Genomic DNA, 14,623 nt, shown 5'->3' with positions numbered 1-14,623 from the left:
TCGTGTAAACGGCGCCTTAGTGTGTACCTGTCTACCTGTCCTGTTACAGTATGGCTTAGGTTAATACTGGCCACAGGTTGTGTTTATGCATGGTCACGACTCACTTGAGAGAGGTGTTTGTACCTCCTGGAGGTTGGCTTGTGAGACTGGAAGCTCTCCTCGGAAGGAATATGAACGTCTAATGTCTCATTACTTTGAATACATGGCTACACATACGGTTAAGCCCTTTGCACACAGGACAGTTGCGTTTCTTCCGTTTGCTGTATGAATAAAACGCATTGGATTTGGTGTGCAATGCTGTGCGGAATCTGCGCTGCGGATCCCAAAAGGAGTCATAAAAGGAGTGATGAGTTTTTTACCGCATGCGACAAGACGCACAAATCGAACTGGTTTCGATCGAGAAAATAACGCACGGCCGCAGCCACTCGTCGCACAGCTAATTCGGATCCGGTGTGCATGAGGTCGTAGAGAATCATTGTTTTCTTTTAAAAAAATGACATTGTCCGTTTTATCCGTGCGGATAAACGCTCCTGTGTGCAAAGGGCTTTAGGGTTAGATATATAGGGTTAGTAGTGGGGAGAGTCGGACGAACGCGACGTCGGAGTAATGCGTGTCGGAACAACGCTACGCACCTGCTCTCCTCAGCCAATTTCTCTTCAAAACTATCATTGCTTTCACTGCTGGCAGAATGTAGCCTTGGGGCAGAATGCGCAAAAAAAAATACAAATAAATCTATCACTCCTGCCTTGAATGTCCTTGACCAAGTTCTGACCAATCATGCTAGCTGAATACAAAGCCTAGTTTAGATTTCACACCAGGCGTTTCAGGGTCTGCTGGCCTTCCCTGTCTCTGTGTCTCTCAGGTGTTTTGGGGAGGACACATGCATCACCATCCCGGACATGGATGCAGTGGTGATGGTGCTGCAGCCCAGTGAGCCCAGGATCACCATAGCAGGGGTGGAGAGGCTGAGCAGGCCGGCCTCTGACCTGAGGTCAGCAGAAGGCCTGGCCCTGTTCCAGGACCTCCACATCATCAGCACTGTGACCAGGACGGATGCAGCCACACACCACACAGGTATGGAGCACATTTCATCACATAGAGTTGATTGAAAAATAGTGAAAAACTCTTATTATTCTGTATACTGTATACTGCTTATAACTCACTTTTATAATACACAATAAATACAGTTTCAGATTGTACTATAATGTTACTATATTGTAAGTCTGAACAATAGAAGAAGTTGGAAGCATGCTACCTGTATCATCCAAGGGTTTTTAATAGTTCCTGTGTTTCCCTCTGAGTCTATGGACACCGCATTTCGTGCATCCGGAGTTGACTTCTCTTACTTTTTCTCTACAAAATCAAAATAGAGTAAATATGAAAGAAATTGAGTCAGAATTGATATTGATATTTGTTGCATGTGTGGCACCCTCTATGGATCTAAGTGAGCTTTTTTTTTTTTTCTTCAAACGCAATTGTTATGGAATATTAAAAAAAGAGTATGCACATCACATCACATCACATCACATCACATCACATCACATCACATGATTCCAGAGTTAATGTGTAATGAGGACTGAAAAGGTGTGGCAGCAAATGTAGTTCTGCAGGGGTGGCCTACTGTATGTAAGGAGTTGCGTTGTGATCTAAGGAATCCAATTAATAGGGATTATACAAACGTTTCAAGAGTTATAGGTCAACTTGTGAAGTGGGCTGGTATAGCGCCACCATGAGGCCAACTTGGAGTCTAGTGGCTTCCTTGGCAAAGGAAAGTGTTTTTTTTTTCTTTTCTTTTTTTAACTGCAATTTCTCCAGTCTTGGGCTGCGTCACATTCCCAAATGAAATGCTTCCTCGTAGCTGAAAGGGAGACAGTGAATATTTGAGCAGGCCATTCATGTGAATAATGTGTTTCATGAATGCTAACTCCCCCAGTATATGTCCCACTATCAAAAAGCCCCATCAGAGAAGGCTTAACATTTCATACTGCCTCCAGAGAAAGGAAACAGACTATGTTGAACTTTTGTCTGTGTGCTGCACTAATTAAAAGGAAGGCTATATTGGGCTTCTTAAGTTTGTGTGTGCTGATCTGTCTCTTTGTGAACGTCGATATCCCATACAGTATGCCCTAACACACTATCAGTACCATGGACAGTTCACTGTGAGTGCAGCTATTCACCAGCACTAATCCCGCTGTGTTAGCAAGATTCCCTTGGTACGTAATTCTCTGCTAGCCCAGGGAACATACTGTATACAGTAGACTAACCCCTATCACATTGGTCTGCTGGAATTAAACCCTCTCCCCCCACCACCACCGCTGCTGTCCTGTCCTCCTACCTCTTTGTGTGAAACCACACACCCCTGCTGAGCAAGGCCTCTGCTAGCAGACAATTGATTCCTCGGGTCGCCTGGCTTGACCTCCTAGCAAATGGATATGACATTTAAATCCTGCTGCCTTTGGTCTGGTCTCTGATACAGTATCTGGTCAGCAATGCTGGAGCCGTATGACACGGCACAGCACGGCACAGCTCGGCACTGCCTCGGTGCCAATTAGGAGCAGATAAGCGGAACATTGTGTGTAATGCGCCCACAGAAGAAAAGAGAACGCGACGCATCACTTTCAAAACTGGAAAGTCAATTTCTGCCACTGAAATGGAGACTGCAGCTGCAGGGAACAGATTAGCTGGAAAAGAAAGACAGAGAGGGAGAGGGAGCTAAATGAGCGGGAGCACTACAGAGAGAGAGAGAGGGAGATGGAGGGAGGGAGGGAGGGCTGGACAGACAGACAGACGGACGGACGGACGGACAGACAAGGGATGCTAGAATGACAGACTGAGAAAGACAGAATGTGTGTGGGGGAGATGTGATGAAGTTTCATAATGAGCAGATTTAATGTTCTCTGGAGGCTGAACCTTAACAGATTCAGCACAAATCACATGGTTCTGTTGCAGGCCGTGTGACACCTCTCTGTTGGACCCCATTAATCAGCCTCCCTGTCCTCTGTCTCCCTTTGTCATTTGTCTTTCTATTTAGCCGTGTCTCTACCCAGCACTGGCCTGCCTCTCTCTCTCTCTCTCTCTCTCTCTCTCTCTCTCTCTCTCTCTCTCTCTCTCTCTCTCTCTCTCTCTCTCTCTCTCTCTCTCTCTCTCTCTCTCTTTTGTTCTGTGTTTTTGGGGCTAATCGTTCTAATGCTCCCTCTCCGTCTTTGTCGTGTCTTGGTTCCCATTTTGTTTCCCAATAAAACGTCTGCTCTGTTTCTTTGACGTCATTCTATCTTTGATGTCATTCTTTCAAGCATTGGCGAGCACTTTTCTCTCGTCTTTTGTCATTTGTCGCTTCATTATTCCTCTGCGACCACCAGTCTCTGTTCCCTTCCCTCGTCACACCTTCCATTTTTCACACAGTGCCAATTGCCTAAGCTGTAATCCTGGACGCTGCTCTCCCTCTGCCAAACCTGGGGAGAGCCCCGAACTGAGATCATGCTTCCTTCAATGCATGAGGAGTGAGCAGACCCTCATGCAGGCGCCCCGGCTGGCCATGGGGAGGCATTATAGAGAACAGGATTATTGCATGTTTTTGTGAGGGTAGCTACCCTAGGAGGCCCGGGGAGAACATGCAAACTCCACACAGAAAGGTCCTTTCGACAACCGCACCTAGGGTGTGGGCACTGATCAGTCACGCAGAGGAGAGAACGCACCCCCAGAACCCACAGCGTCCCCCGGTGGGAATCGAACCCAGGATCTTCTAGCTGTGAGGCGACAGTGCTACCAACTGTGCCACCGTGCGCCCTGTCCCCAGATATCTGATCAGCGTCAGACATGTTCTTGACTTTCTCACACAACACCTTTTTCTGCCAGGAGTCCAGCTTTACCGTCAACAACACCTACTGTAGATTCAGTAGAAAGTTGTGTGTGTGTATGCTTTAGTTGTTGCCATCCTCTCTCTCTCTCTCTCTCACTCACTCTCTCTCTCTCTCTCTCTCTCTCTCTCTCTCTGTCTTCTTCTCTTCCTCCTCTCGTCCATTCCTCCAGAGAGTCTCTCTCTGTCTCTGTGGGGAGGCTGTTAAGTGGGCACGGACGGCACAGGCTCAGGGGACTGCATGTGAGGCAGGGGAGAAGGCTGGGTGGCAGAGTGAGAGTGTGGCAGTGGCTGAGGCTTAGCAGCCTGTCAGGCAGGCAGAGCTGTGATGGGAGCTGTCTGAGGGGGTGTGTTGACTCTGCTGCAGCACACACAGTAGTTTGGAGAGTTTACAGAATAATTGGAGTGCGTATGAGGAGGAGTAGGTGGCGCACAGGAATCCAAACGCTTGTGGTTTGCAGTTGAGCGTGTGTTTTTTTTTGTCTCTGTGCGTACGTGTGCAGCCCGTCGGCCTGGTGTGTTAGAGGAGATTATCCATAATCTGGACTACTGTGACATCCTGGTGCTGGGTGATGAGCTGAGGCCAGAGCAGGAGTCTCTCCAGCTGCCACACAGCGCTCTGCTGGGGAAACACCTGGACGCCACCAACTCTACCTCTGGGATGTCAATATATGGTAGGTTAAAAAAAGAAGAAGAACACGCACATCCAATCCCACATTTCCCTTCCACACTTTGTCATGTAAAAATACTCTGCTCTGATTGATATTTTCTTTAACATGTTTTTTTCACACATGAACATTGTCTGGAAGGACATCCACTCTTTCTCCTCTGATGGATCTATGCTCTGTGTCGGGGGAGTACAGAGAAACTGCTCAGTAGGAGACTGTGAAAAACATCATCAAGTCATGTCTCGAAAATGACTTGATGATAAAAGTAAGACATGTTTCTGAGGATAGGGGAGCTTTAATATCTACTCCAGCAGTGAATACTGTGCCTACCACACATCTCAGTGAGCTAGTGGCTTTCAGCAGATGCTGGCTAGTGCCAGTAATGAGGCCTTTTCTAAATGACTAAAGTTTCAGATCGCAACATGCATTCTAAGAACATTCTCTGCTGGGTTCTGTAGCAGGATTCTGAACTTTCAATAGAACATGACTTCTAATGCCCATGTTGAATAGCAGAGCCTGTATCTCTTCGACTTCTTGCGATTCTCGCGGAAACATCCTTGTATCGTGTTGAACGTCATCTTCAGTTGAGAGTGAGACACTGGCTTTGAATCCCCATGCTAGACTACATCACTTAATTCCTGTTATACTATCAGTGTAAAACACACAAAAAAAGTAATGTTCTTCAGCATCTTCGCCTGAGCTTAATCTTCATCTGGTAACCATTAAGAATACTTTGTCAACCATGAACCCCGCCCCCTCCTCCCAGGTGTGGACTCCATGTCCAACTATGAGCAGGTGATCAGACAGGTCCGCTACCATAACTGGCATCCTGGCCAGCTGGAGGAGAGGAGGTTCCGCCTCACCTGCTCTGAGCTCAACGGACGATACACCAGCAATGAGTTCAACCTTGAGGTCAGTGCCAGCAACTCGTTGTTGTCGGGTGGAAACCTTGTATGTCCAAAACCGCTTGTTTTGTATTCATAATTTTAAAATAGTTTGAAATAGTGAAAATAACTGATCTACAAGCACACAGCGGCTCACACCGCGAGGCGCTGTAGGTGTTCTTGTAGGTCTGCTATTTTCACTAGTTTTGTGCGACAGTCTTATATGATGAAGCAGGGCTTTAGGTTACGAAAAGACGTATGAATTTGAAACTTGGAGATACAAGGTTTCTGCCCGACAGTGATAATATTGACATAATAACAATCTATTTATTGTGAACGTACAGTCTACCAAAGCGGTTAGCCTGGAGCTCATATGACATGGGGAAGGAAAGGGAATATTTTTCACCACACAGTTTTTGTTTTTAAGCTGTGCTGATACTTTTACTGTACATTTGACCTTCCACCTTCCAGGTTTCCTCAGGACACACATGGGAGCTGAGTGCTTGGCTTCCATACTAACATTAAATTCATGATTTAGTTTCTACCTATCACCTTACTGTGCTGTGTTGGAACTAAAGCTCTCTGAGTTCTACAGTCCTCTGTTCAAAACAACCAGTGTTATATCTCATCGTGTTTCATAATTGAAAAATCAGGATTTGGTTTAAAACGAGACAAGAATGAACAAGACTGTAGAACATTGTTGTGATGCTTTTGTCTTCTAAAAGCTTTCCCCCCTGCTGCTATTCTGTCTGTATTCAGGTCAGTATACTTCACAGCTCAGTGGCTGGGGAGCATGTCAATCACATGGTGGCCCCGCCCCAGTACATGCAGATGGAACATCATCCATCCATGATCCACGGCCTCTACCCTAGCCACAACTCAGGTAACTAACACACAACTACACCCTCTAGATCTGATGTTCTCATTGGCACTATTGTGTCTTAGGTCTACAATTTTATGTTGAAGAAAGAGGAAGAGGGGCACTCATCAACGTTTGACTCAATGTTGTATCTCGGGTGCACGGTTCGAACTTCTTTGAAAAAGAAATCCTACACTCAAAAGGAGTTCTGGTTTTCTTTTTCATAGAACTACAATTTTATGTACCATATATATATGATTTAGTATTATATAATATACACAGCGTTATTATAAAGAGGTACTGCTTTCAAAGCAACTATCAAAATAGGTTCACATATAGACCAGTGATTTCAGCTGGGACTCTCTCATTTTCGAACTGGAACCTGAACTTATAGTCAGGGCTGAATGCATTAACATTTAAATATTCTTCTGCAAAAGTTTTGTTCTTTTGTCTGTGACAATGCCAGAACATGTGGTGACCCAATTTGTGGTCGTAGTGACCCACTAGGTGACATATATACTGCCCCCACACTGAAAACTACCATGCACGTTCTTTGAACGTCTCTCCTGGCTAGACACCAGCTTCCATTGATAAGACACTGACATTCTCAAAGGGTGAAGAAGGCTTCTCCACCCCTCGGTGGTGAGAGGTAGAGGGAGCCTGCTGGTCTTAATCCAGCACACACGGGCCTTAATTATTCATCTGGCTCTAATGGATTCTACTTAGAATCCTGGAGAGCTCTGTGGACTACTCTGCTACTCTGTTAACAAGTCTAGGGAGAGGAGAGGAGAAATAAGGGTTGGGTGTGCTGCATTTGAAGACTGATGAGGTGTATGTTGTTCTTGCCATGAGCACATCTGTGTGTGCGTGTTTGCGCGTGTGTGTGTGTGTGTGTGTGTGTGTGTGTGTGTGTGTGTGTGTGTGTGTGTGTGTGTGTGTGTGTGTGCGTGTGCGTGTGTGCAGTGGTGGATAAAAGTATCAATACTGCAATGTAGAATGTAGTTACAAGTAAAAGTCCGGAATTCAAAATGTACTTGAGTAAAAGTAAGAAAGTATTGGCATCAAAATGTACTTAAAGCGCCAAAAGTAAAAGTACAAAATGTTTGAAAATAGCAGATCTACAAGCAAATAGCCTAGGTATAAAATAGGGCTAAAGTGGTTTATGTATGTTTTATAATATTATAATGTATATACAAAGTAACTAGTAACCAAAGTTTTCAAATACATGTAATGGAATAAAAGTACAATATTAGGATCCGGGATGTAGTGGAGTAGAAGTAAAAGTATTGGAAATTGGAACTCAAGTTAAGTACAAATACCTTAAATTGTACTTAAGTACAGTACTTACGTAAATGTACTTAGTTACTTTACACCACTGTGTGTGTGTGTGTGTGTGTGTGTGTGTGTGTGTGTGTGTGTGTGTGTGTGTGTGTGTGTGTGTGTGTGTGTGTGTGTGTGTGTGTGTGTGTGTGTGTGTGTGTGTGTGTGTGTGTGTGTGTGCGTGCGTGCGTGTGTGCGTGTCATCGGTAGGTTCCAATATGACCTTTGTCTCCGCACTTGTTTTGCAGTCTCTCTTTTACTGCCTAATAAAAAATTAAATACAGTACTTCTAAGGGAGACATAGGATGTTGCTGTAGAGTACAGGGTCCCATGGAGATTCTCTCTGAAGAAGATCAAAGGCGGTGGATTTGGTGTGAAAATCTGGGGAACTGGAGTGAATGAAATGATCAATTAAGTAACTCTGTAAGTCACACTTGTTAAACACACGCTGGTGTGTGTGTGTGTGTGTGTGTGTGTGTGTGTGTGTGTGTGTGTGTGTGTGTGTGTGTGTGTGTGTGTGTGTGTGTGCGCGCGCGCATGTGTGCACACACACCAGTGGAGAAGAAAGAACAGGCACTGAGTCATGTTCTTCTTTATTATAAATGAGAAGCCGAGAGATGAACTTACTGTAAGACCAAGAACAGCCTATCACTATGTGCACTGTAATTACAGTGCTAAATAGAGTTGGGTTGGGGTTTTTCTTTTTTTCTTTCTTTTTTGTTGAGCTACTGTATGCACAAGCCCAGAAGACAAACTATGTCTTATTACATTTCCATACGTTCGGGCACCCAGAGGAACAAACCAACACGTGTTCTGACGTTCAGAATAAATTATCTTTGCTTTATTCATGAACGCTCACTTCCAGGAAACGCGGCGGTGATAAGTTTACATGTCAATCTTCAACTTCAATGAAAACTTTTAAATTATTTTTTGAGTACTTTAGCTCAAGAGGATTTCAAGCAGTAATATAATACAGGTGTATATTGTCAGAAGACAGAGCGTGATGTCAGAGCAGCAATCCCATTCTGTTAGAGTGGTTTCCCTGACATCACAGTGACATCAGAGCATGATGTCAGAGTGACAAACCCATAGAACCACAGTGTCAGGCGTGACAGACAGACAGAGATACATACGGACAAGCTGTGACCGTTCACATGCGAATCTGCAACCTACGGTCGCAATAATAATCATATTCTTTCACGTCCCCGTCCCCCCCAGGTGTGCCCAGTGCAGCTACTGTGGTGATCGTGACGTGTATCGCCGCCCTAGTGGTGGTGGTGGTGGTGGGCATCTACCGCATCCACCTCACCCACCAGCAGGAGATGAAAGTAGTGCAGACGACCAAGGACACGGACCAGGCCTGGGACGAGTCCGCGCTCACCATCACCGTCAACCCCATGGAGGTGACAGACTTGGGCAGGGGGGCAGGGGGGGAGAATGGGGGAGGGGTGGTGGTCAGGTTGGATGCAGAGATTACACCATTTAGACTTGAACGCATATCTGCATGTGTCACTTTATATTTGAACCACTTTAAACATTATTTGATGCTTTAAAGTTGTACCATGTAACTTTTTTTATAAAACAAATCTTAAAATTGTCCTAACTGTTAAATCGCTAAAGTTTTAGAACACCCACTCCGTTATTTTCAGCTTCTGAAGCCTTCTCTTTATATGTTTTCTATGATCCTGGCCGTGGACCGGATTTCGCGCCAAAATGACGTAATCTGCATCATCTGTATACGTTGTGTATACGTTGCCCAATCACATCGCCGATCATGCACACATGGTACACTACCGGCCAATCACAGCTTATCTGCTCTGGTCTCCAGGAAGCGCCTCCGCTTGGCTACAGTGTTTACCATGGTGAAGGATTTTAACCTCTTAATCCACAAATCCTGGCCAGAAAATTACGTTCTACCATGCGTTCTACCCCTCCACGGATTACTATCGGTCGCGGTGGTTTGCGGCGCCGCTCCGGTGGTCCACGGCGGTGGTCCGCGACGACTCCGGCCGAAAAACGGCCGAAAAAAGCAATACCGCTACTGACCACTAGTTGAACTTACACAGTATAGCTTTAACTATTGAATAACAGAAGATCTATAAGCACTGCAAGCTTGTAGATCTGCTATTTTTGAAAAAAAATCATGAATGTTTTTGACCTGATTCTATAAATGCCTTCTAAATCCTTCTTCTAAATCAGTGGTTCTCAAACTTTTTCATGTCAAGGACCACCAAAATTACATTGTATTTGGCCGCAGACCCCCATCTCCAAATATGTTGTTCCAGGGCCCCCCCAGAATCAATATATTTAAAGACTTGTATATCTGCTATTTTTCAATAGTTAAAGCATTACATAATTATAGGCCTAAATGGGTTAAAAGAAAGGGGGTGAGAGAGAATAAGCAGAGGTGGGTGAGAGGTTGAAGGAAAGGAGGATGGTGTTTATTTTTGAGCGGTGCTCCTAGAAGGAGTTAAGCTCCGACATCTGTCTTTGTCTGGGACACGAAGCCGTGACCTACATCTGGCCTACATCTTGTTGTACGCACCAGGGTCACGTTGGCCAAGCTTAATTGCTGGATGCTTAATGAAACAAACTCATAACTGGCACCACTCACTTCACACTGGGTGTGATCTTTGGTATTTCATTTGACTAAAATCATTGGGTCAGGTATAAATGTATGTGAAGAGCAGAGATATGCCCACAAAGATGTGAAAGTCAAAACCCTCTCATTGTCGCCACAGACCCTCGAGGAGCCCCAGGCCGTAGAGGAGGAGGAGGAAGCGAGTGAGGAAGAGGAGGAAGAGGAAGATGACTATGAAGATGAAGACGAGGAGGAGGAGGATGATGACATCACCAGTGCCGAATCGGACGACAGCGAGGAGGACGTGGATGTCCAGTTACCCACGATGCAACACCCCAGCAAGAAAGGCCAGAATTGGGATGAAGCGACAATATCTTACTAAACGCACACACACACACACAACACACACACACATTAAAAAAACAAAACAAAAGAACAGTTCCCGACACCCCTCCATAAAGGACCCTCTGTTCAGATGGTGGAAACAAAAAGACTGTACAATGTGCTGTTGATGTTGTGGCTCTAAAGATTGAGGTAATATCTCCCCCTACTGGTCATACAGAAGACACACTAGTCATTGCTCATTCAACATTCATTAACACATTTTCATAGAGGCACATGCACACACTCGCCCTTGCCTTGGTTCTTGTTCACACAAATACGTCCTTTGGTTGGTGTGTAAAGCCTCTATCATAGTCAAAGGTGACGAGCTATCACCTCACCGCGGTGTAGTTTTCTAGCTATGACCTAAAAATGTATAACAAACCCTAGGTGATAGCTAGAAAACTACACCGCGGTGAGGTGATAGCTCTTCACCTTGGACTATGACAGAGGCTTTAGACGTCCTCTGAGACATGCAATGACTTTTCATTTTCTCTTTTGTAATGTCGAGATAATGAAATAATGTTCCCGACAAAACACAAGCGTATTTCTCTTCGTAAAGACCTAGTTCTTTTGGTTTTCACAACATCGCCCACTGAGAGCATGGTCCCCTGGAGGTTTGCAAGTGAGGCGGCCAGGAGAGGTTAGCATTGATGGAGATGAGTTCGAGTGAAGGTGCATGAGGGTCGGGCAGAGCGACGAGGGTGAGGGTGTCCTGAAAACAAGAATCTAATATTGTGACAAAGTAAATTAGAAAATCGTGTCAATATTATGAGAAAGCTAGCTTTGTTTGAGGGGAGAAAAGCCAGTTTGTATCGTCATATCTGCATATCTTGTGTGTAGTTAGGTATTGAGAAAATAATTAACCACAATACCCATATTTAAGGTTTTCATGTACCATATCATTAAACATTTAACTGTCACTTCTCCAGAGAACTTACAGTCATATACTGTACTGAGCCTCTAATAAAGATGTACCACTGTCACGACAGTCAAACTACTCATCAATCAAAACTATTCTCCTTTAACTGAGTCTTAAAGGGATACTTCATCACATTTTGTTTCTGCATCTCTTTCTCAATGGTCCCATAACTGTCTATGATGGGGTAAAAGATACAGGGAGGCCCTTTGTGGAAAAAACACAATCATGTACCATTCATTCTGTCTGCAACATCGATTATGGGACCAGATTTCTGAACTCTCATGTAAATTGAAAAGAGCATTTATTTAGCTGCAGGAACATAATTATTATTATTAGTTATTTTTTATATATTATTTGCAATTCTTTGTCACGGTTTGAACACTGAATTCCAGGTGATTTACATGTGTAGTTTAGAGGAGTGGGCTGTTGCAGATGTCATGTTCATCCTTTAAGGGGTTTGAGCTGTGGATCTTTTTTTGTGGATAGAGGAGAATTATTGTACATTTGTAAATGCTCCTCGCCAGTAAATACTGAGTATAGAGTATAGTAGGTGACTCCCCAGAGCAGCCCCCAACCCCCACCGTCCCCCCCCCTTCCAAACTCCACCCCCAGCCCAACAAGGCCACTCCTGTTCTCTACCTGTATCCATCACATACTCCATCCCCACCCATCCATCCTCATCTGCATGAACACGCCCCTAATCCCCCGCCACCCACCCTTTTTATAGTCTGTACAGAAGTCACTTCCTTCTAAAGCCTGGTCCTCTGTATATGTTAATGTCCCCCATCTTCCTGTTGACTGTGTGAGTTGGTTGGATCAGATGTCACTGTCTCCACACTGACCAGGCGGTAGAGAAAACCAGAAACAGAGGGGACTACATTAGTAGTGGTAAGAGGTTGCAGCATACTTTTTACTGTTTTTTCCCCCCTGCTTACTAAAAACTGATCTACGGACAATGTTTTATATAACTGATCTGGCTCTACTTTGAGTGCTGAATGTTACTTTAGTTAAGACCCACCTCCCCCTACATTCAGTGTTATGTATGAATATCTGACAAAGTCACACACAATGTACACATTGGTGTGTTCTGTAGTGATGTGGAAACATTCTTGGAGGTGCCAAAAAGAACTTGGGCATGGGTATGTGCTCATTTGTTTTCTCTGCAGTTATATCCTTTTGTTCTGATGACCTCTTTTCCACAAAAAGTATGCTGCAGCACAGTAAATATCACTACTCAATCTAACACAATCTAAAGTGTCTTCACTTCAGGTGAAAGGGCATTATTAACTCTGGTTGTGGTCACCCCGAGTCCAATTCACTCCCAACACTCGACATGATAATTGAATCTGTCTGAAGAGCAAGTGATGATTGGAGTTGTGTGCACCATTGGTAAGCTACCAGGTACAGTCAGGTCTTGCTCATATCACAAAGCCAACCTCTGCCTTGTCCCCAGGGGCGTCACACCAAATTCTGGGCCCTGGGTACAAGGATTCACTGCGGGCCCCCCATGAATGTTAACTATTGAAAAATAGCAGATATACCAGCTCACAGCGCGGCACCGAGTGCCGCGCTGCAAGCTTGTATATCTGCTATTTTTGAAAAATCGTGAAAATGTGTGCAAGAAACCTATGTCAAGGACCCCCAAGATGATACTGTATATATTTGGCCACAGACCCCAATCTCAAAATATTTAGTTGCAGGGACCCCAGAAGCGAAATTTCACACATTTTCACAACTTTTCAAAAATAGCAGATCTACAAGCTCGCAGCGCGGCACTCGGTGCCGCGCTGTGAGCTTGTATATCTGCTATTTTTCAATAGATAAAGTTATTAGGGCCCCTCCACCTTGGGCCCCAGTAACTCAGTCCCACTTTCCTACCCCTTGTGACGCCCCTGCTTGTCCCCATAGCCAAGTGACCCCACAGCATCTGTGTATAGTTCTGTGTTTCATGTAAGGATCGCATATGTTGTTTAGACGTTTTCCCTCATCTACTGTGACACCTAGTCTTGTGACGTCACCTCCCTATATTTGCATCTCCTTCCCCCCTTTTACCACAGGAACCTTTGGTGGACGACCATTACTGTTGTCCCCACGTTTATTTTTAGAGGAAGCAGAAGAAGAGGAGCAGGAGAATGGGAAAAAAATAAATATGAAAACCTTGTAAAATGTATACAAAAAAAGATTTTTTTATTTGGGGTTTTCTGGACTCTTTGGTCTGTTTTCCTTTGGAATGGTCACTACAGCACTTTCTGTAAATTGGCCAATAAAGACTTGTTTTAGAAATTCAGCCGTGAACCTTGTTCTGTGTGTGTGTGTGTGTGTGTGTGTGTGTGTGTGTGTGTGTGTGTGTGTGTGTGTGTGTGTGTGTGTGTGTGTGTGTGTGTGTGTGTGTGTGTGTGTGTGTGTGTGTGTGTGTGTGTGTGTGTGTGTGTGTGTGTGTGTGTGCGCGCGCGCGCGTGCGTGCGTGCGTGCGTGCGTGCGTGCATAAATGGGGAGTTGTGTCATGAGCCAAATAATCTAGTAGAGACATTTTAATTGTACAACCAGGAGAGGCGAGATCCGCTGTCCCTCCAACCTTATGCCTGTACCAAGTGGGGTCAATGGCACATCTTTCCTATCGGTTGCCATCTGGTCAAAGTTCACCAGTGTTGAACTCCACGCTTCAGATGTTTTTTGAAAGCGTTGCATCAAAACGCCACGTTTTTTTGTAGGTTTTGCCTTTAAATAAAATGTTACTATTAAGAAAGAAAATAAGATCACAGTTGGATGAAATCTTGACAACACCAACCTATGAAGTTTAAAACAAAAATATGGTGTAGGGAGATTGAAATGACATTTTGAGGTGCTCTGGTGGCACAATGGAAGAATACGAGTCCACCAAAGTAGAAGTTCTACTAGAAAATCTACCATGGTGCATCCACATCATTAAGCCTGTGTATTGTAGCTTCCTAGTTTATGAGTGCCCTGGGGCGCAGTAAGTATTGTTTTAATGGCGTTTTATTATGTCATTATTTGTATTGGGACTTCATTATGAAGATATCTTATGGGAATTCATATACTGTATAGTAGCCTAGTAGCTACTATGGTTTCATATCAGTCATTTATTAATTTATTATATGGGCCTATACAGTGTGTGTGTGTGGGGGGGGGGG

At 44.5% G+C, this 14,623-nt stretch overlaps 1 protein-coding gene across 1 annotated transcript in view; it reads left to right on the top strand.

The window, feature by feature from the left end:
• LOC308289775 (calsyntenin-2-like) overlaps positions 1-10,550 on the top strand; it is a gene marked incomplete at both ends in the record, with an annotated part of 308,051 nt that extends 297,501 nt beyond the window's left edge. Inside the window, 6 exons of the mRNA XM_080731527.1 lie at positions 863-1,074; positions 4,360-4,530; positions 5,291-5,436; positions 6,168-6,291; positions 8,806-8,990; positions 10,329-10,550. Of these exons, the coding sequence (XP_080587653.1) occupies positions 863-1,074; positions 4,360-4,530; positions 5,291-5,436; positions 6,168-6,291; positions 8,806-8,990; positions 10,329-10,550 (1,060 nt within the window). The remainder of the gene's footprint in view (positions 1-862; positions 1,075-4,359; positions 4,531-5,290; positions 5,437-6,167; positions 6,292-8,805; positions 8,991-10,328) is intronic.
• Positions 10,551-14,623: the final 4,073 nt, after the last annotated feature.

Source organism: Nannobrachium achirus (assembly GCF_963921795.1).
Source record: "Nannobrachium achirus genome assembly, chromosome: 8".
NCBI lineage: Eukaryota > Metazoa > Chordata > Actinopteri > Myctophiformes > Myctophidae > Nannobrachium > Nannobrachium achirus.
The sequence above is the reverse complement of the archived record's forward strand: the minus strand, read 5'-3'. Positions and strand labels throughout refer to the sequence as shown.